Source organism: Phaenicophaeus curvirostris, chromosome 1 (genome assembly GCF_032191515.1).
Source record: "Phaenicophaeus curvirostris isolate KB17595 chromosome 1, BPBGC_Pcur_1.0, whole genome shotgun sequence".
Lineage (NCBI taxonomy): Eukaryota > Metazoa > Chordata > Aves > Cuculiformes > Cuculidae > Phaenicophaeus > Phaenicophaeus curvirostris.
In genome coordinates, this window is record NC_091392.1 from 102,054,143 (window position 1) to 102,077,113 (window position 22,971).

At 40.1% G+C, this 22,971-nt stretch overlaps 1 protein-coding gene across 5 annotated transcripts in view; it reads left to right on the top strand.

Moving 5' to 3' along the window:
• Positions 1-2,243: 2,243 nt before the first annotated feature.
• Positions 2,244-22,971, top strand: part of GBE1 (1,4-alpha-glucan branching enzyme 1) — a 161,830-nt gene continuing 141,102 nt past the window's right edge. For 2 of the 5 annotated variants that reach the window (XR_011338572.1, XM_069870127.1), the window contains exon 1: positions 2,245-2,450. Coding sequence is in view for 4 of the 5 variants with exons in the window: in XM_069870127.1 (XP_069726228.1) it covers positions 2,347-2,450 (104 nt within the window). In the remaining variant the exon portion in view is untranslated. Of the gene's footprint in view, positions 2,451-22,971 lie in introns of all 5 variants that reach the window. The other 3 variants (XM_069870113.1, XM_069870136.1, XM_069870145.1) reach the window with 2 other exon arrangements.

Consider the following 22,971-nt stretch of genomic DNA (forward strand, 5'->3'; position numbering starts at 1 on the left):
ATTAATCTTACTTTGTTTAATGTTGGACACTTTATGTGTCCACTAAAGCAAATTCTGCAGTACAGACACGGTGTTTATGAGAACTCATGGATGCCTCCGGAGTCTTGTTTTGCTGAGCTTGTCTGTGAGCTCACGAACACCCTACCAAACAGTCGAGATATTTATTCCAGCACTCATGATGACACCAAATCTGTTGGGTGGGGGGTGGTGGCGGCAGTGATGTGTTTATTTTTTTGTGTGTGGGAATGCAGAGCTCACCCGGCAGCAGACACACTGAAAAAGACATCAAAGAAGCACTAAGAAAACAAACTGGGGGCTTCAGAGAGGCGGCAGACACCCCACTCCAGCTCTGCCCTGCCGGGAAGGTCGGCTCCCACAGCTGCTTTTTTACAAGTTTGTCTTGTCGACACAGTGTAGCTCACCCCCTTCACCCACCCCTAGCCCAGCATCGGCCCCCCAAGCCCACCCCGAACCGAATAATTTTGATGAGAAAAGATGTTTTTTACACTCCCACCACCCTTGCTACCACCCCCATTTCCCTGCTGCGGGCAGGTTTTTCACCATGGGGTGCTAAGCACAAAACACGATCAGCATAAAAGCCCGAACTCTCGAATACTCTGTGAAATGAAGTTTTACTCAACTTATTATAGCAAGAAAGGTAACAAATGATTAGTAAGGATCAACAAGTTAACAGTAACAGTTTTTAAAGGCAATGCTCTCATCATTTCTACAAGGGGATGAGTATAGTGATTATGAAAGATACATCACCAATTGCCCCATCATCATCATCCAGATCCGCAGTCACCCAAGGAGCCCTTTTTCCGCGGGGGAGGATTTGGAGAGCCTGTCCCAGCAATTAGGATTCCCATGCCGTGCATCTACTCGTCTGTGGGGTCTCTCAAAAACTGCCGTGAGAAGCTTAGCTTTTATAACCACTGAACAAACAACTTACATAATCCCAAAAAGCAGAGTTTAGCCCTAGTGGAGTGGAGAGGAGAGGGAGAAGCAGCTGGATATCTCTTATCTTAAAGCTAAGAGGCTGTAGAGATGCAACATTCCTGTACAGCTCCTCTCTTCTTTTCCATGCAGCATCCACGCTCGTGCTGACTGGTCAGCCAGGGTGTTGATAGTTTTCTTTTTCTCTTCTCTCATACTTGAGAACCTACAATTAAGGTGGCACAGCCCAATTCTGCTGATAATGAACATCTTCTCATGCTCTCTCCATCAGGAATAGCACAACACAATTCCATTGATGATAGCAATGTGAGAAGTTACAGATTGAACAACACACATAGCAGCGCAATATGAATCATCCATGGGTCACTCATGTCGCTCTAGGTCTGTCGATCAGGCCCTGTCACTTTGTTCGGTCCTCTGACCTATGGAGGATTTGTGTCCTGAAAAATTTATTCATTCACAATCTAAGTATGATATAAAAATCATCTAATTGGTCTAAAAACGAACGACCACTCGTTTTAGGCCTGTGCAAAAGGCCCTCTCACTTCAGCAGGGAGCCCGGGCTGCAAAAACAAAGCTGAAGGGAGGCAGGGATAGAGTTCCCTAGATAACAAAAATGCCAGCAAATAAAACTAAGACCCTTTTAGAAAGACTTTTAGAAAGCAAGCACCCTTTATCAGGCCTGGACAACAGGAGGGAGCGATCTCCATCCACCATGTGCAGTGAGACGAGAGCTGGGGACAAGATGCATTTCCCATGCACATACAGATGGAAAACAAAAATTCCCAGAAATCTTATGCATATTCTATTACTTTCCAAGGTCTAATTTTAATGTTATTATGAACTTCGCAACAGTCAAAAATCTCTTGCTGATTTGGAGCTTTGGAGCCAGCTCTCTGCTTGACCTCGCATTCGAGATAGAAAGAAAACTCCAGAGAGAGGGAATTACACCTGGTCAGCAGGGATCACGCTTCACACAAGACACCGTCATCTCTAAAGAATGAACAGTGGCTGGGAAATTAAACACTTTTTTACGGAAAACACGGTATCGGAGGGACATTCTGCCTTCCAAAGAGCGCAATCACTCAGACAAATTAACTCTGCTTTAGCTTAAATCAAAATATCCAACTTTTTGCGATAGCGACTACTTTGTATCACCGCCCCCCCCCCCCCCCCCCCCCGCATCGCCCCGGGCAGCGCGCGCGGCTGTCGGGAGTTGTGGGGGGGGCGGTGCGCGCGGCCACCTCCCGCCCCCCCCCCCGCCCCCCGCGCGCTGCCCCGGCCGGTGGGCGGCGCCGGGCGCTGCGAGGCAAAGGGGGCGCCCGGGCGCGCGCCCCGGCCCCCTCCCCGCGGCGGTCAGAGCGGCGCGCGGAGCCCGCGGCGGGCAAGATGGCGGCGGCCGCCTGCACGCAGCCCCCGCAGCCGCCCAAGCTGCCGCAGCTGCTGGAGCGTGACCCCTACCTGGCCCCTTTCGAGACGGACTTCCAGCGCAGGTACCGCCCCCTCCCCCACAACCCCGGCCGCCGCCGCAGGCCGAAGCGTGCGCCGCCGGGAGGGGAGCGAGCAGTGCCTTCTCCGCCTCCCTCTCCCTGTCTGCCTCCTCCCCTTCCTTCTCTCTGCCTCCTCCCTCCCTCTCCCTGCCTGCCTCCTCCCCTTCCTTCTCCCTGCCTCCTCCCTCTCTCTCCCTGCCTGCCTCCTCCCCCTCTCTCCTCTCCCTCGGTCCTCTCTCTCTCTCTCCTCTCCCTCGGTCCTCTCTCTCTCCTTCCTCTCCCTCGGTCCTCTCTCTCTCCTTCCTCTCCCTCCGTCCTCTCTCTCTCTCCTTCCTCTCCCTCGGTCCTCTCTCTCTCCTTCCTCTCCCTCGGTCCTCTCTCTCTCCTTCCTCTCCCTCGGTCCTCTCTCTCTCTCCTTCCTCTCCCTCGGTCCTCTCTCTCTCTCCTTCCTCTCCCTCCGTCCTCTCTCTCTCCTTCCTCTCCCTCCGTCCTCTCTCTCTCTCCTTCCTCTCCCTCCGTCCTCTCGCTCTCCTTCCTCTCCCTCCTCCCTCTCTCCTCTCCCTCCCGTCCCCTCCTCTCCCTTCTCTCCCTCCCTTCTCCCCCTCCTGCCTCCCCTCCCTGCTGGCAGCGGGGGGATGGGGGTGCGGAGGGACACAGCCCCGGCGCGGAGCTTCGCGTCGGACTGTGCGACGCGGCCGCTCCCGCCGCGGGCGGAGCCGGCGCTGCCGGGGCCCCTGGGCCGCAGGGAGGGCTGCCCGCGGTGCTCGCCCCTGTCCCGTCCCCTGCGACCCCGCGGGCGCTTCGGGCTCTGTCGTTGTCCCCCTTGGGCCCTGCCCAAGCGACGGCCGCGTCGCTTCGTTGCGGAGCCGGGTGGGGGTGGCTCACAGGGGAGCCCGGCCCTTGGAGTTTCTGAGCCTGGGTGTAAGCGCTGGGAGCGGCTAGTGAGCGTGGTTTGGCCGAGCCTCTGGTGCTAGTAACAATGTTTTTTTCAGTCTACTTGTCTTGACCTCTAAATAAACCGTTCCTGAACCCGGTCTTTATGTAGAGTTTTCCTTTTGATACAAGAAACGGTCACTATTACAAAATGGAATATTTTGATTTAAGTTAAAATAGAGTTAAGTTTCGTCTAAGCAATTGTGTTCTTGTTCCTCTGATGGCATGTTTTCTTTTAGACTTTTTTTCTAGAATTCCTTGAAGATGGTAATTTCTCGTGTTGAGCAGATGTGTCTTCTGTAATCACATCTGTTTGCAGTCTTTCCCTGTCTCTAATCCAAGGTCAAGCAGACAGCTGCAATCAGCTCCAAATTAGCAAGAGATTTGACTATTGTGAAGTTAATAATAACATTAAAATTAGTCCTTGGAAAGTAACAGGATATACATAAGATTTCTGAGAGAATTTATCTATGTGCATGTAAGTGGGAAATACATTCTGTCCCCAGCTCTCGTCTTGTGGCACACGCTTGATGGAGATCACTCCCTCATGTTGCCCAGGCCTGATAAAGGGTGCTTGCTTTCTAAATGTGCAAAACAAATCTTAAATTTTTATTTGCTGGCATTTTTGGTGTCAGGGGGACTCTGTCCCTGCCTCCCCTCAGTCAAACTGCCGGCCTTGAGAAACAGCTGAAACATCACCAGCTGACTGAAAAGGAAATTGAGAGCTTTTATGATGCAATTTTATATGTTGCATTTTACTAGCAGTCAAAATCGTGGTACTGACCAATGACCTTTATATATCAGGAGCCTGGACAAGTCTGTGTATGTAGGAGGGATTTTTTTTTTTCAACTATCTGGCTTTTTTGCCTTTACTGTATTACACATGGTGCTTTTGACTTAGCATTACTAGGTGTCCTGTTGGGTTCTGGCAGAGAACAGCGTCAAGGCTAGATTTTGTAAAATGGGATTAAGGACTGAGTAAACTACTAGGCTGATTTACAGAGCAGTTTCTCGAGCCATAATCTCTTAATGACAGAATAACTGAATGTTTTAAACTGATTCCTGGCATGCTTGTGGTAATATGTACAGTGTTGTAAGACACACAATTCTTTCAGTGAGGGTGCCAGGGTCGGGTATAGGAAGAAATAAGTGGGCAGATCTGGCTCTTAACTAAGCCATTCACTAAAACATTTGGGTTTCCTAAATGTGCCTGCCACCTAAATGGGCACTTTGTGGATGCTGATGTTCCTGTTTTTGGAGATAATGCAGCTGTGGTGAACACAGTGAGTTTGCAGAGCTTTTGTGTACTTGTCAGGCTCATCTCTCGAACACAGAACTTCAGATAAACCCATTTGTATCTTGTCCCTTCCTGGCTTCTGAACTTCACAGTAATCACTTTACATGTTTCCACAATAATTCTATGGTTATTATTAATTAGTTTAAAAGAGTAAAGGAAAATTTCTGTGACAATGTGTGGTAAACTGAATGTCTTATTCCAACTCCAGACAACAAGCCAGTCGTGTTTATCATCCTGGGGATGGTAGAGACTGCCAAGGAGGAAGAAGGGTGTAAGCAGAGGGGAATGCCTGTTGGTGTCTCCTTGCAATACTCATCCCAGCTTCCATGACTTGTGATTCAGTCTATATGTAATAGTTACAGGTGTGCTTTTATGTAGTGCTCTTCCATCAGGAGTGCTTAGAAGAAAGGAGTTTTGCAGCTCAGTTGCTGCTTGTATGAAGAACCAGTTCTCTGGAGTGTTTTGAGCCTCCACTATGTGGGTTTTACTTATTTTCCTCCAATTCTTGTACTGAAGGGGGGTGGTGAATAGTCCTGCACAACTTATTTCACTGTCCATGAAATACTGAACAGTGTGGAGCTATATGATCTTTGTTGTAGCCTGAAGGATCCTGATGTGTTTAACTGGTTGTTGTCTGATGGTGGTCCACAGCTGATTCTTTGCGTGTTGTGTGTCTTTCCTGGCCCTTTTCAAGATATGAGTTAGTAGTGCAAACAGTGTGAGTTGAGTACTGTGTGGAATAATACAGTTATGTAACGGTAATGGACTTGCATAACTAATCCTTCAAGTAAAAATGTAAAGCGAAATAAATCTGACAAGCTGTCTAGAAGCAGAAGTGTGTTTAAATGCGTTTACCTTTGAAGATCCAAGCATATGTACAAAGTAAAGTTGCATGTATTAGGCTTAAATCCTACTGGCAGTAAATTCTTACTTATTGACTTACATGTTGATCTTGCGTTTGTGGGGGTCTGTAGTAAAGTAACCCAGTGGAACAGATGAATTTCATGCATAGTGTAGGAAGGGCTGTGGTGAAGCAACCAGGAGTATTTGCTGTTAAGCAAATCTATGTATTAGCTGTTGATTAGCCATTAGCTGCTTGCTATCACTCATCATAGGTAGGGCAGGAGGACTAATTCTTAATGTAAACTTGGTATTAGCAATTTGTTTAGTAGAGTAGGAAAAATGGGTAGAAATAATGCCACTCAAGTGCTGAACAAGAAACCATCAGTTTGTTATTCTTTGTGATATTACTGGATGGCTTTCTTTCTAACTTTGCTCCCCAAATGCCTCTCTAGTGGCATTTTTTTCCACTTGAATAGTTTAAATAATGAAGGTCAGGTAGCTTCCCAGCTCAGGAAGTGGAGGTAGCTGTTGTGCCTGGCACTGTGTTGCTCCAAAAATGTTTTACTCACTTGGATTAGGAAGCTTTGGGAAAGACAGAAGTGAAACAGACTTGATTGAATACAGTATGTAAGGGTACTTGTCCTGTAGTAGTCTTATTTTCCTCTTAGAGTTTGCAATGATGCTAACATTAATATCAAACAAAATGGTTAAGGACTGATGGGAATTTTGTACCTTGTAGCTATCATACTGTATATTGCCTCAAGAAAGAAAAAAATTGTGGAATTTGACAGAGGATTAAGGGTACTTGAGAACCAAAGCTTTTTAAACATTTGTCTGTGGAGATCCTTGTAATATGCCTTGTGCAAAACTATATAAAAGTAGCGCTCCCTTTGTCTCACTTTGTAACACTATGTTCTTCTGCAGAAGGGAAAGAAAAGATTTAGAGTTTATTCTTGGCAGTGACATCAGCAAGATGAGAACAATGTGCTTCTCTAACAAAGTAATGCCTAAAATGTGATAGTAGGACCTAGTTAAATCCTAAACATGGAGTACAGACTACCATGGTTTGTGAGGGAGGTATTTTCTCTGGGGGGGTGTGAATTCCTTTCAGTGTGTATATAAAGTGAACCAATCAGCCTTGACCCAAACATACACTATTCAGAGCTTGAAACAAGAATCTACTTAAAAAAACAAACTAAAAAACCCTCAAAGTGATAGTGTTTACACAGGATATAGCTGTGCTACGTTGTTTGACTATCTGTGATATGTTTTCCCCCAAGTATTTTGTTAACTCTCTTTTGGCAAAAGACTTTGTATAATTTAGTATGTATTTTTAGTCTTTTACCTCCTAGAACATAATTGGTTCAATTAAAACCATTAGTGCCTGTGGTGTAATTGCATTTTATGGAGTTACAAACTGGTGTTAAAGTGCTGCCCATTAGAATTTTCTGTTATAACAATGTGCATGGCTTATTATATTTTACTAGCCCCTGCAACTGCCTCTGTAATCTACTGACTATATAGTACTCAGTTGAAGCATTTTTAAAAATAGTTCAATTTGTTGAGTAAATAAGTAAAAATGTACCAATGCACAGTTTCAGTCTTTGTCTTGGTTAAAGCTTCAAATAGGACACTGATTTGTTCAGTGAAGGCTAGATGAAGTACTGACGTAAGTGCTTGGTCATAGGTACAGGTTGAGAAAGAGACAAGATACCATTTCTTCTGAAGTCTTGTGACTTTTTAATTGAGAAGACTAGCACATCTGCTCTATGGCTGTTGTAGTTGGATCAGTTAAGATATCTGTGAATTGGTTCATATGGCTCTAGTAGTGTTTTAGACCCCTCACTCTTACAGCCATTCTCCTGTTTGTATCTACCTAATGCCAGATTACTGCTGGTTTGTGGTGGTTCTCTCATCAGTGGTGGTAGGTACTTGGTTAAGGTATTGAAAATGAAATGGTATCGTATTGGGTTTGATAGGACTGAGTAGGAAGGCAGCTGTTGGGGTCTAGCAAGTTTGGGAATGGAAGTCGAATAATGACTCAGCTCGAATCCTAGTTTTAGATGATGATGGAGGAGGAAGGAAAGGCTGGAGTAAGGTCTGTCACAGAATTAACAAAACTATGTATCACCTGTGTAGGGAGCAATAATGCTAACTCAGAAAAGCTGGATTTTCCTTTACTGTCTCACTGTAATATTGAGGAAAAACTTTGTCTTGCTGAATACTTTAAATGGAAATGTTTATGCATGTTTCTTTACTACTTCCAAGCTGTAAAGAAAGCATTTTTATGATGGAGGACTGTCTTAAACTGACATCCAATCTCATGAAGATGCTTTCCTCCCCCTGTTCTATTTCAATATTTATGTATACACACTTCTTTTTCCTCTCAGTCTTCCAGTTACCTTCTATTTACTCCCACTGTGTCTTCTAATCCTACCTGCTGCTTCATCTTCTGTTCTCCAGAAAAGAAGCTTCTTTTCACTTGTGCAGTGTCAAAGATCTAAAACCTCTCACTCGTGCTTCAGTTTACTTTGTACTTCTGAAACTTTGCTTCATACAGTTATTCATTAGCTTGAAAAGAAAATAATGTCTTAAGGCAACGTGTCAAGTGCAACAAGATCAGGTTTTTCTATTTAAAATGTTTAAAACATGAGTGTTTCTCAGGAAAAAAATATTCTGCAAAAAAAGTTTTTAGCTATAATATGGTTTACTTCTTCCTCAAGTATCTGACAAATTGTTTGATGTTCTTGTAGCACTTCATGTTAACAAGTTAAAGGTCAGTTATTAGTGATGATTCCTGGCTGTGTTGTGAACAATAAGCCTCCAAGCTGCTTAGAACAACAGTCTTTTTTTGCCTCACGTTGCTGTTGGAAGCATCTCACCAATGAATCTTATCTGGACATTATTTGCAATTTAAATCTAGTGTAGACCCTTGATCTAATATCTCAGAATTGATGTCTGAAGACCTGTCAAATGACCCAGGTTGACTAGTTAATTTATGTGAACATCTTGAAACTGTTCCTTTAATCTGGATATTTATAATGATAAATTCATTTTAACCTGTTCTCATGATATACCTAAAAAGAAAAAAATAGCCTTGCTAACAGTTTCTTTAAGCATGCAGGTCCTGTTCTATTGACTGATATTATTTGAAGGTAGTGGTAGCTCTAAAAATTTTCATTTGACCCATATGCTGTGCTCTGGCATAGTATACTTAGGGTTCACGTGGATCCTTGCTGTTCTGGTGTACTGTGTTGTTGGAGTTTGTGTAAGCATGTTTCCCATTGTGCTTAGTGTATGAGAGAGAAAATAAATTCACAGTGGGGCATGAAGTTCCAGTAAGGGTTAACCTGCTCTCCCTGAAGTAGTAGTACCACTGCTAGAAGGCTATGCTAAGTTCAGAAAAAATGTAGCCTAGATCTGCAAAAAAAAGAATTGGGTGATGTTCAGTCACACACAAAATTAACTTCTAAGTGCTTAGTTCCTAGAATATAAAACATGAGTTTCAGCCCTTATGTGAACTTGTCTTGCATTTGTTGAGAAACTTGGCTCCACTTGTGTTCCACGGTCCTCAAAGTGAGGTTGGGGTTCATGTCCTCCCACTTCCAAGTGATACTGGCATGAGGCAACAAAGTAAGGATGATGTCCATTGTGGTAAGGAGTAGGAAGATGAAGAAACCTTGCAAAAGCAATATTTTGGGATAGTGTGGACTTAAAGTGTATCAATTTCTCCCACTTCAAGCCCCAAAACCTCAACTTTTTGTTTAAAAAAAGGCTTATAAGAACATGGATAAACTAAAACAGGGAAACAGACTTTATTGGTCTTGAAGGGTGGTTAGATACCATTGCAAAGATATACAACTGAGAAGAGAATTATTTTTCTATTTCTGGGCAATATTTAGGATCTGATCTTCATTTGCGATCATCTTTTTTCTTTTTGAGAGGGCGAGTCATTGCATTGGGACAAATGGTAAATAAACTTCTAGTGTTGACTGCAAACAGATGTAGGTTGTACATCACAGTTAGTATGGAAATGTTTATTTTGCCAAAACAGTGCATTAGTCGGCTGATCAAGCTAGTCCCTCTGTGCCAGCTGTGTGTGTGACCAGACTTCTGTTTTGTTTTGAGGGCACTGTTTCCTAGTGTGTCACTGGTGGGCAGGCTACATATGTGTGCCTGCAAGCGTTCTCCATGGTTACATGTGAATGTGATGATGTAATAAGAACTAAGTTTTGGGATGTATAACCACTTGATAAGATGCTTTGGAGGAAATGCAGGAGGGCTAGAAAGGTTTCTTTCAATTTTGAAACTCCTATTAAAATCATGCTGAATTACTGTATGTTTTAAAAGAAAACATTCTGTACTACCACAACTGTTTGGATATTGCCTGTCTAGAATAAATTCATTGCATAAGCAGCTGAGTCAGCAACTCATTTACAGGCTTTAGGGGCTATCCTGATTATACTCTACCTGCTATCCCAACAAAGAAAGTTATTAAACTGTTGTATGTGTGAGGCTTAAGCAGATACCTTGGATTTTATGTTGACTATGTTTTAAATGTCCTCGGACATCCCTGTTTATGTGAGCCTTATTGTTGATGCTTATTGTGGTAGATACCCACAGTATAAATGTTCCTGGTTTGACAGGGATTGGTAAGCTGTGATGCTTTCCATTCTGGAGACTTATGCAGCTCACTTTGAAATTATGAATCGTCAGTTGCTTTCAGTAAGATTTAGTTTGTCCTGCATAAACTGTTCATCTTGCCAAATGCAAGTCCTGTAGGGTATTGTTAATGCTTAATAGAAATATAAGTGTTACATGCTGTTTTGATGTACCAGCCTTTTTTTGAGAGAATTTGGGCAACACTGCTGGTTGTAAATACTTGTACAATAGCTCTGGATTGTTACACGAACAGTAGCAATGATTCCACATAGAACCATTTGTGAAATAGTAGATGTGATTGTTTGGGACAGGCACTGGTGCAGGGGCTATCCTGAGGTTAGAACTAAAGTTTGTGTCCATTCTCAAATAATTCCTCAGTTTGTATGTTGGGTAAGACTTGATGTTAACTCTTCTCTGAACTCCCCCCAACCCTTTATACCTTGGATAACTGAGGAAAATTCCCTCCTTTGAAAGAAAATAGGAAACAGATCAAAGACATGCATTACACCTTTAGTGTCTATTTAGACTGCAGCTTTTTTATAAGAGTGCTATAGTAGCAGAGAACAAGGGAAGTTGACGTAACTCCTAAGCTTTAGCAAGTCTTCGGAAAGCTCATGGATTATCTTTCAAGTTCAGTACAAGGACACTACTAAAATATTTCATTTTTTAAGGATGGACAGTAGCAGTAGACTGTATCCAGTCTTGCCAGTGGCATGGGCTCTGAACATGTATGTGAGGTTTTCCAGTGACACATAGAGCATTAGCAAAGGTTATTTCCTTTCGTTCAATAGGGATCAGGTGTATGCTGTAAATTTTTCATTCTTGCTTAGAGGAATAGAATTTAGAAAAACATGGCTTAAAAATAACCAGAGTATAAATTATTTAAAGTTGTTTATCTTGCAAGTAGTATAATGTCTGCGCTGTGGTCCAGTTGGGAGACTAAATAGTTGTATCTACTTGCTCCCATTTTTTCAGCTGGGATGCTACCCTCATCGCCCCTTTGCTTCTGTCTTCAGCTCTTTGCTATTTTCTTGCCACTGGTTGGCAGCTGTTTTGAAAAACAGGAGGTACTCTTGGGATACTGGCTTAATTTCAGCAGGTAGAACCAGAAGAGAAATACTTTTTTCATTGACAAGCTCCAAAGGTGTGGCAGGGAGACTGCAGGGAACTATAGCATTTAGGTTCCCTGCTTAGGCCTGCATCCATCATTTAAGAAGCTTTTTACCCTTTCTTAAGAAAAGACTAATCAAAATGAGCATTACTGTCTGTTTTGTCAGGTAACAAGGGAGAAAGCCTAAAGTGATTTTTAAAACCCTAGGTGTTGAAGGTAGCAGTTTGGTATTGGTGGCAGATTCAGAAAGGTTTGTGCGTTTCCTCTTTCCTCCTTGCTTTCCCCCCTTTCTCACCCCTCCCCCACCAAAAAAAAAAAAAGACGAACAAACAAAACAAGAAAGAGAATCCCTGAAGCTTTTGAAAGAAAGGCCAGTGCCTGGGCTATGTGGAGATGCCTCTTGATCTGCAGGTGGCAGTTCCTTAATCTGGAAAATTCAAGGTAGGTAATTGTTAGCTTTCAGTGTTATAGTGTTTTTAATTTGAGTGTGAAAGCTAGCTTTCCCTTTGTTTGCTATACGGCTTCCTTTAGAGCTTTTGAGGGAAAGTACATAAAAAAATCTTTATTAATTTGACTTGATGTACTTAGGGCACAAGTGCTTAATACACACACAGAGCTTTTTTGGTGGAGATTGTTGTTAGCATGTGTATGTATCCAGCCTCCATTGGGATTCATTGGCAAATTTAGTGATAGTTTATGGAATTCATCAATTTGATCTATGGCATATTTAATATGAGCTTCCTAGTAAGAGTGAGATCTTTAATGTCTTATTTTATAAACACCTGAAAGTTTTTTTTTTTGTTTGTTTTCCAAAATATTGCTGCTTTATTTTAATCCTGTTTACTACAATTGGAAATTATTTAAGAAAAAGAAATCATGCTCCTAACAGTATTTTTTTAAATAGTGGCAAGCAGATTTTTAATAGTAATGCTGTTGCAGTGTAATTTGAGTGTGATTATAGTGATTAGTTCTTTCGGAGAGAAAATTATAAATAATGCTTTTAGATTAGCATTTAGATTTAGTTAGCATACTTCTTGGTATTTTCTTTGTATCATCAAAAAATTCTGGACAGAAAATCTCTTTCTAGCTACTTCTCATTTGTTATCCTAAAGTAAATAAATGAGTTCATAAATCTAACCTTTACTTCACATAAACGCTATAAATTAATGTAAATAAAACCATATCAAAACAGAAGATCCCTCCCCTTTATCTCCCTCCTCTGCTCTCACAGTTTTAGATGCTGCATAGTTTTGGTAGTCATATGTAAAGCTTTCCTCAAAATTTGGAAGTATGAATTCTATAAGCTGATGTGATACAGTTTTTTTTTTTGAAAAAGTGGCCTTGAATTGTGATGTCAGTGTACAAGTGTTATCTATGAAATGTGTAACTTTTTCATGCTGTTAAGATAGGCTATGGATAAAAAGCTCAAGTTTGCAAACAGAGAGCAAGACTCGGGGAGGCTAGAGCTGTTATCTACCAGGCCTAATCTGTAGTGATAATCCAGGTATTGATGTTATGTGATAAAATTTAGCTGTGTCACTGCTATATAAATTCAGCCTCTCTATCCCTAGAACTTGCCATGAAGTGAATACTAATTCATAGTGTAAGCTGCCTTTTCTCCAATTTTAAGATTTTTTTTTTTTTTTTCTATTTAGACACAGGTCTGGGCATTTTTTAGGGCTAAAGGTGGCACATAAGCTAATTTCAAGTTCACTTTGTTCTTGCAGACTGGCATGGGTCACTTCAGCTGGTTCCCATACAGTGGTTGGCTACTAATGCTAAGGCTTCTCCAGTCCTAAGTAGGAGGCCCAGCAGAGCAGACAAGACCTGTTCAAAGTCACCTGCTCTTCAAATACAATGTCTTCTGCGGGGCTGCCAGTACAGTGTTTCAACAGGTTTCATGCATTTATTGTTTAAACTTAAACTACTTAACCATTTTTTTTTTTAATTGGATAATAAGAGTACAAATTCCTTGATGCTGATGAGATTCTTAATGGTTGCAGAAGATTCGACATAGAAATTTGATTGTTCAAAGATACACTTCTTTTCTTCTGAGAAAAGCAATCTGTTGCTTTTTCATTCTGCTATCAGCTCATGGAAAAATTAATGTTGGTAGTACGGAAGTTAACCTGGCCCTTGATAGCTTTAATTGGTGGAAGCTGTCTCTAGGTTCCACTGCTGTTAGAATTAAGAACAGCATAGTCAATTTCTCTGTGAAGATATATGTATTTCAGCTACCACCTGTGAATTCTGGGAATGAAGTGAAAGGCTTTACTAAAAGATTAGGTACCAAAATAGACCAAATGATTATTCTCACTTTAAAATTTAGCAAATTTGGACCTAAATAGCGGGTTATATGTCAACTGTTTTAGCACAGCCAATAAACCAGGAATGTTGTTACTGCACAATAACAATGAGTGGATCAAAGTATCTTTGCCTTCTGAATAGGATCTGTTTTGGACCATGAAGTTATGGGCTGAGCATTATAAGATGGTGAGTGATGTCTTTGAGTGTGGCTATCAGCTGCTGTGTATTTTAACCAAGCAGGTTTTTTTTTCTTAGTGGTGATAATAGAAAAAACTTTAATACCAGATGACACTTTAATACCAGAAGCAAAAACTTCATCTGAGCTGTGGGCCTTTGAATTACAGAACAAGTAAGGCATAACCTTCCCTAATATAATTAATAATGTATTGTCATCAAAGTAGGCATCAAACTGAGCTTCAGCAGCAATCATGATTGACTTTGAATGATTTCCCCCTCAAAGTGGAGGTAGGTGTAAATGACAATGAGGTACATTAAGTGTCATTGCAGAACACTGACTATAATGACTTCTCATAGAAACCTCTCCAGATACCAAGCCTATCAAGATCTGATTCTTTTCCAGATATCCCTCTGAACAGCTTGTTTGTACTTACGTAGCAGGGATCTGTGTAGTTTCCTGCAAATCCAATACCTGTCAGTTAATGTTGTTCAATTATAACAGTGTTTTCTCAGAAATGATTAGTCAGTTCTGGGTTGTAGGTTGGATAATCATTGCATTACTTGGCAGGGAAACAAAAAAGGGAGGTACTGAAGTAGGTCTGGTGTACAGAAAGACATAGCCAGTATAGCACACAATATTGGAGAACTGGCTGTACAATGCTAACAATTTATAGGTGCAAGAGCATGCTTTTGATAGTACAAATTGCTGGTGCCCATTCCAACCCAAACAGAACTTGTAGTGATGAATTCATTGGTCTTAGTGCGGATGCCATTAGGACTTCTACAGCAAAAAGGATATTGCTCACAAATAGCACTTGCTAATACATCAACAAGCACTTTTAATATAAACCTGGTTCTAGAATAATAGTCTTCACATTTTGAAGCATCACAGACAGCTTCTGTGTGCACTTGTATGAGTCCTTTGGTTGTTGCTTTGACTGGAGTATAAATTTTGGCACTGCGCTTGGGTAACTTGGGGACTTTACTAAGGGGGAACATTGGACTTCGGGAATTTGGCTTTACTATAATAGCTAGTGGGTCATCAATTTCATAAACTGCTCTTGGTGTTTTTGACCCTGTCAGCAGTGTATGTTGTTGGCTGTTTTAAGTAATTGCAAAACTACAACTGAGATTTCTTCACAGATAGGTTTTCTTTAAATGGTTGATGAGGTTTACCTAATTCAAGCAACAACATTTATTCTGTGCTGGGGAAGGCAATGGGACAGTAGTAAACTGTGGTGATTTTTGTTTCATTTTGACATTTTCTGAACTAAGTTTCATCAATCCAGTCCTTGTTCAAAGTAACAGGTGTGCTGAGAAAGTCAAGATTCTTTGTTGTATTGTTCCCTTATCCCGTTTTTTATTGTCGTCTTGGTCATCTTTTTCAGGCTGTGTGAGTTGTCTGCTAGGAACTGTAAGAAAATCAGGGGTTTGTCAGACGGCAGAAGGCTTTCAGATTTTGGAAGCTTTTCTGGCATGTGTTCTGTCAATATTTTTTCATCATGGGTATTAGGCAACATGGTACTTAATATCGTGCTTGGTACAGTATTTAATACATAAACAATACGTGCATATTGTTGAGTTGAACAGATAAAAGTTTTAGTCCTTAGTGTTCTGTAAATCACATGCTGTAGTAATGATGACTAGTTGAGAAGAAGCATAAAAATGTTAGGATAGTGCGGTATATACTACCATACCATTCTAATACACTTTGCTTCATCTACTTTTTCTAATACAGTTAAAGCAAATTTTGGCATAAGCTGGTGGGATTTCATACACAAATCTCTACGCACACAGTGCCTGTTGTAACATAAATTTGAATTCCTGTATTGCAACTTTACTTTGCAACTTCTTAAAAACTTCATTGCCTCAACAGAAAAAAAAAGGAATGGTGGAGTGTCAACCACTGCAAACTTGGGAGCAGAGAGAAAGGGAAATAGCAAATGAAGATTTGCAGACCAGCTCTAGAGGTTGTGACAAAACATCTCTCTGTCAGACTTCACTACTGTGTTTTGTTTTCTAGCTATGAAGAGGAAGCATGTGGTGTGGGGTTGTTTGTGGGTAGTTTTTTTAAAAGATAATAGGGTGCTTATAAGATGACTGGAACAAACAGGTTGTAATTGCAACCTGTAGTGTTACTCTTCATGATGGTCGTTGCAGTGACATAGTAATTGCAGATCACACAGAATTTCTAACTCTTGTGGGGTGTCACTTCTGCTAGCTCATTCCCTTTGTGCTCTGCTGTGATAGCTGATGAGGAAGCTGGTGAAATGCGAGGAGCTTAAATAATTGTGTCATTGTGTCATATGTATGTGTAAGATGACTGTCAACCTTCAGGTAGTGTAATACTCTATTTCAGTGTGACTCCTCACTAATTCTTACTGTTCTAATATGCTGGCTAGATATTGCTGAAACTTCTTTTAGTAGATGGAATCACTTACTTGCTTTTTATTAAATTCCTGGAAGCACAGGTAACTGTCAAATCTCAAAAGAAGGTTTCTTCAGTATTCATAATGCAGTTTGTATTGGATATGATTGTGTCAGTGCTCCACTGAATGCCACACACTATGAGAAATATTTAGACCTTAGAAAAACCTAGCCAAACCAAAAAGATGTCATGATAAAGGTCTGATAACAAAACCCCCTGGGATTATGGCAAATGAATCTTGAGTTAACTAAATATTATAATAAAGGTAAAATATACTAACTTGTCATGTGTTTATAGACATTGACGAATATTCTGAATTGCGTCTTTTATTTGCTTTTTACATTTGTCACCTCATTCTTGTCTTCTCCTGCCACCAGAACCATTTTTCATCTCCCTGTTTGCAGTTGTTGGGTGCTTTTACACAGGGAGCAATCCATGGTCTGTATTATGGTTGTGCAAGCAAGCAAGTCATAGTCTTTGGGATTCTGAGTCTGATAGTAAATCTTCCTTTTGCAAAGAAGTATGGCACTTGGTTACCTCACAAGGTACTGGGAGGAAGCTCCCTCCAGATTACTAATTACATAATTCTTCTGTGTTGTTCTTCTAATGTCTAGGGGGCATCTGGGTTGCACCTTAAAAGTGACCTTCAGGAGCAAAAGTATTTCCATAGCAAAATGTATCATAAGAGTTGCTGATTGTGTATGATTGTTACAGCTCTTAGTATTTCTGCCTTACTAAAATGCTTTAATCAGACCATGCTGCATACTAATGAAACAGTTTTCACCAGTGCCCTTGGGGTGAGGTAGTAGAGGATGTTGTCAGCGTGTATGCAGCTGGTGAGATGGGACTATGCAGCTCACAAATAATGGAGATGATGAACACAAGCTAACGTAACAGGTGATTGTATGTTACAGCAGTATTTGCTCTTCAGTCTTCAAAGGTGTTAATGAAATAAGATGAATTGGCTTTTCAGCTCTGTCCAAGGTATGCTCTTCATGGCTTTGATAAGGGGCCACTGTGTGTGTTCTCTGTGACTTTTGGGTGGGAGTGGGTTTGTGTGTGGGTGTTTTTTTATGAATTTCTCTGGCAACTCTGAGCAATGAGGATTTTCTGTACTACTACTGTCAACAAACTTTAAACTTCATTGAGTGGGCTTCAGAATGAGCTGTCCTGAATGCAAGTTAAACTTGCTTCTAGTTGTATTTTGTTTTCTGGGAGACTAAACAAAAAAGGAAATTTAATAATGGGCTTATGTCAGATGGGATAGTTTCTGCCATTTTCACTGTGTCAGTCCCTTCCTCCCCCCGCCCCGTAACTGGAAAACAACTTTGACAATAGGGTATTACTCAGAATTTATTCTTAAAACAAATATGCAGGACACCTGATGCTGAAATTTTACCTAGGAAGAGCTAGTTGATCAGCAATAGAAAAATACAGTTATAAAGTGTAGGCTTTGCATGTTGCTTGTTTTTGTAGAGAGTTTGTCCTGTTCAGTGCCACTTATGTTAGTAGGCATCTGCCTCTGCCAAAATATTTGTTTTGAAACTGCCTGCATGTTTTGCCTGCTAATTTAATATGTAAATAATAAGTTACAGAACAGCTTTACCCCTCTTGGCTACCTTAAACTTCTAAATCAGCATGGATTCCATTAGTTTTCATGGGGTTTTTAGTATCTTGTCTGGGTGAGCTATTTGAAGTGTTAAATACTATTATCATGAACACTTGTGGTCTCTTTGAGGAATTTATGGAGAAAAGTAGCCTTGTTGCTTGGAGTTCAAAGCTTTACTTTGCTCTAAAATGAGGTGAAGAATGGAAGGGGGAAGGCCTTACTGAAAGGGGAGGGTCGTGGGCAAAGAGCAAGACCTGGCTGTGGACCCCTGCTTGGTGGTTGCTGTGGAGCTGAAAGATGCTAGGAGCATGTGTTGCAGAGCTGAATGGGAGGGCTGGTGGGGAAGCCAACTCTGCTGATTAGGTCCTGAGTGCTGTTTATGCATCTTATACCAATCCTAATAACTAAAAATGGCTTCTAACTGACCGTGTACAAACTGTGTCTGTTAGGAGGGAAAGACCAAGAAGCTACAGTTGCAGATGATGTTCATATAGCCTTGTAGAAGCTGAATGAGAGTTTAGGCTCTCCAGGAGAAGAAGAAAAGGTTTAAGTATAGAATATTTTTATTACAAGCAATTTTGGGATTGTATACAATTTAAAGATTATATATTTATGGAATAATAAACACCTGAGCTACTTAGATGTAATGAATATGTTATGATGAAAAAATATATGTTAATTCTTTGCATACCTAGCAATATTTTTCTATTCCATGATGCCTCAGAAGTCTTTACCAGCTCTATTCTTGATGCATAGCTCATAAATGAAGAGATTAATTTCCTGACAAACTGTGGTTAACTAAATGTGTTGGTTCATGGTTTCCCTACTTTGTTGCTGCCTTGTGCTGGTGTGTGTCAAGCTGACCTCAAATAAGGAGTCTGTGCTGACTGAGGGTTTTGGATTGTGTTGTCCTGCTTGGCTTCAGTTTGTAGGCTTTGCTTTGGCAGCTCTATAGACTGAGAATTGGAACTTGTAATGTTTTTATAGGCTTAGTTCAAATAAAAGAGATTGTTACTTTAATGTTCTGTTGTATGCATTTCAGGTGGTAGAGGGGAGAATGAAGGTATGCGTATATGTCTGATGTAGACACACAGATTTCTAGGAATCAATACAAATACATATTGTTTCAGCCAAATATAGTGCAAAGCTTTTTATATTTTGTACGTTAAAGATAGGCACTTTAAAATGCAACTTTTGAAGCAGGCCAGGCAGTGTAAGTTGTCTAAGTTCCTATATAAAGAGAAAAAAATCCCCATATTAAATAGTCAAAGGAATATCAGAGTTGGTGTGGAACATAACTACAAATGGAAATACTATTCAACATATAGTCCATTATTATATTGATGGACCTTTTTGCTATTTTAAGTTTATCCATCTGAAATGGAATGTTTAGTAATATTAATTTGCTGTACCAAAGGTTCTGCGTAAATAAAGCTTATGTCAAAATTTGAAAAGAAAGATTTCTCTACCTTTAGTAGTTGTCTTAGAAGGTGCATATAGAATCCTAAGCAGATAAGATAATACTGAAATTATAAAAACAGGGGGGGTTTCTCCACCTGGTAGATGGCTTGTTCATCTTGTATTTCTTAAATCCTAGTATTAGATTAATATTTATATTCCATGATCTCTGAAGCTTTCCCAGTAGTGCTCTCTAAGAGAAAGACTACAGCTGCACTTTATCAGGATGATTAACCATGGCAATACCAGGCTTTCAAGTCTGTGGGGTTTTGCTTCCTCCCCCTCATTTGTTGCAAGTGGCTGTGTGTCCCAAGTTACCTCGTCAGTTCAAATATTTAAAATTCTGTTGTAAACTTCCCTGTCTTGCTAAGTCTTGAGCCATTTATGGTAGGTGACTTAAGAGTCTTGCGTACTAATGCAGTATTAGTTGTTACTCTCCTTTTTCTTTTGTTTATAATTTTCTTTAGTAATATCAATTAAAAATTGAATAATAAGCTTTCTAATGTTGTGTCAGGTAAGTCACATTGTAGACAAGAGACTAACATGCTTGGAGGCTGCAAAGTAGTGGTGACTCCTCTGATTGTCAAACTGTCCCTGTTAATGTCAATTACAGGCACAATCCCATTGGTAGACAAGTGTATTGGAGGTTATTTAATGTGTACTTGTGAGCTTAATTCATGAGAAAATGGGTATGTGATTGGGACAAATCCAAAACTGCTGGTTAGTTTTCTTTCTGCAGTTAAGTGTTTAATAATTGTTTGTCATACAACAGTTTATGCAGTGTTATTCAGATTAAATATTTTGTCAAGGAGATATACAGCAGCTTCATGTTTCAGAAGAATAGCTGTACAATGTAAAATCTGGACTCTTTCTAAAGAAGTTTGAATATTCAATATAATAACTTTGAGATGATATTGCAAATTAGTTGATGACTAGTGTTTTTTATCTTTGTTCTCATTCTTACCGAAGTCTGGAAAAAGAGCAGCTTTTAGACTGCACCTTGAAAATGCCTGGCCAAGAGTGAAGTAAGGTGTTGTACACAACTCTTCAGAGCAACAGTCAACAATGCATCCTTTTTGCTTGCTTATCTTCCATGGGAATAGGTGTGATTGCCTGAGACTAGTTACAGACATTTCTTGAGTAGGCAAGTTGTAATTATACTTTCTATTATGTTGATACTAAATCATAAATTATACTTTCTATTATGTTGATACTAAATCATAAATACTTTGTGTTGTCTATGGTGTAAATGTTTGACTGCTTGGCTTTCCTTGTTGGTTTTGTCTGTAGTGAAACCAGTTAAAAGAATTAAAGGTTGACAAGCTTGTGCTGTGAAGCTGATGTGATAACATAGAAGGTAAAGTAGCTCAGTGATGTTCCTCTCCTCACCACCAAATCCCTCCAGATCTCTTTTCCAGTCACTGGAGGGAATGTTTTCTTCCTTAAAACTTTCTCCTAAAAGGTCTTCTTTTCTTTATCAGCATTACAGGAAACCCAGCTAGCAGACCAGGTATGCCTGGTGAGTTAAATGCATGGTCATTGTGAATAACCCCATACAGCCATTGAGGCTAAATAGAAAATGCTCCTTGATAAAAATGAGGACTAATCGCTGTGCTGATTTTGATTAGCAACAAAAGCAAAAGTATATCTTCCTTTCCTTCCCATGTTTAATCTTTCTTTTGTATCTGTTCTTTATATGTAAAAATTTCATAGTAAGTTTTATGGTCACTTGATGAGAGAAAATTGTTACAGGGCTCAAGGTTTGTGGTAATAAAGAAGCAGGTTGTGGGTAGCTTTCTTCTAGCTATCTTTCTGACAGACTCTTGAGAACTATCCATGTAGATCTGTTTAGTTTGACAAGGAAACAGCCCTGTAGTAAGGGTTTTTTGTTTGGTTGTTAGGGGATGAGAATATTTTTGCTTATTAATAACTTTCTAACATAACTTTCAAATAGCGAACTGCTTGAATATACATGCAGTTGATCTGATCTTTAAAAGAAAGATAAGTAAGATGGAACTTAACAATGAAGTTGTAGCTAGAGCAGCTGTGCAGTTTTCTGTTAGGAAATTCAAATAACAGTTGTTACTACAAAATGGGCATACTACAGTGGGTTTGGTGGCTAAGGTAGTAAGGAATATCTGGTACTTTATTTGAAATAATCAGAAGTGACTTCTGACTTAAAAGATTCTTCCTGCTGGTAGACAACTAAAACTTTTGATTCTTAACTTCTTGGGTGTTTATTTAGAAAGACAAGTCTTTCATTATGTTGAGCTTCATTTATGCTAGTTAATGTTACTTGCAGCATCACTAAGGATGTGGAAGCCAATCTGATTGCAACAGACGTGAAATCTAAATTTGAAAAGGAACAGATGGCTGCTTATATTTACTGCCGTGGCAAGCTAATGCCCCCCCCCCCCCCTTCAAAACACATTTATTTAAGTTACAATTAAAATAAACAGTTGCTGAAGTCCAGACTATCTTGTGACTTTGTGCAGAACTTTTACAACCCATAGAAGGTGTGTGGGCTGGTTCTCACTACACAGATAATTGCTTTAGAAGTAACACGGTCTGACACTTCCAGGATACTGAAGACATTCAAACGGGTAGTAGTACTTGCCACCGAGAGGCACGTTATAATTTCTTTAAGAAATTCAGTGGTTTTACTCCTGAAACCTCTTGTGTATCTATTACTTCTAATTTGTGCTTTGATTCCAACTTTGTACTAATGTTGTGGGAATAACTGACTCTTTCCCCAACTAGACCTTGGTATCTATTAAGAAGAAGGTAGTCTGTTAGAGATGGTTGGCAGTGGAATCAAATGGGAGTTGTTATGCTGCTATTTACAGCTTCATTAAAAATAATTCGGGTAAATAAAACATTTGAGTTGTTTCTAGATTAAAGTGTTTCTAAATGTGTGTTAGTGTGATGAGTAGAAACCATTTTGGAAGGTTCTACTAATACATACATTCTTCTAAGAGGAAAAATAAACTACTTTTAATATGAGGAGGGGGGTGTTCAATCTACCTTACAGTTTCCTGTTAGACAGTACTGAATAGCAAGAAGAATTTGTGTACTTGAAGTAAAAATGCATTAGTACACCAGATGAATTTTTGACTGTATTGTGTTCCTATTGCAAACAAATTAATAATGATATTGTTCCTGTAGTTTACTTGAGAATGTGATTAATGCCAGTATTACATATTCTAGTGTGTCTTGGCAATACGCAAACCTGACTGTTTAGCAAGAACACAATTTCAGATTAAAGTAATAAATCTGAGTTACTGAAGTAAGGCCTGCAGTATGCCACACTCCTCGATGGGCATTGAAAAAGCAATATTTTGTCCCACATGCTTTTGGCAGCAAAAGCCTCTTTATCAGCTACTGTCTTTCCAGTCACGCTTGTGTTTCATGTCTTTGCTACATGCTCTGCTGATTACCTTGGAAAAGGGCAATGCTGTAACTGTTCAACTGACCTTTCAGTTTATTTTCTCTTGTGTAATATGAAACATGAGCTAACACAGTCTTAGTCTACTGATTTCAAAAAAGAAATCTGTCTCTGCACTTCTGCAGCTTTGTGCTCAAATATGATGGAGTTCCTCTGTAGTTATGTTAATCCAAAAAGAGGCATCAGCTTGCTTCAGATCATCACAACGGAGATGCATACTATTGTATCTAAAAGGATTTTTAGTGTACAATTCC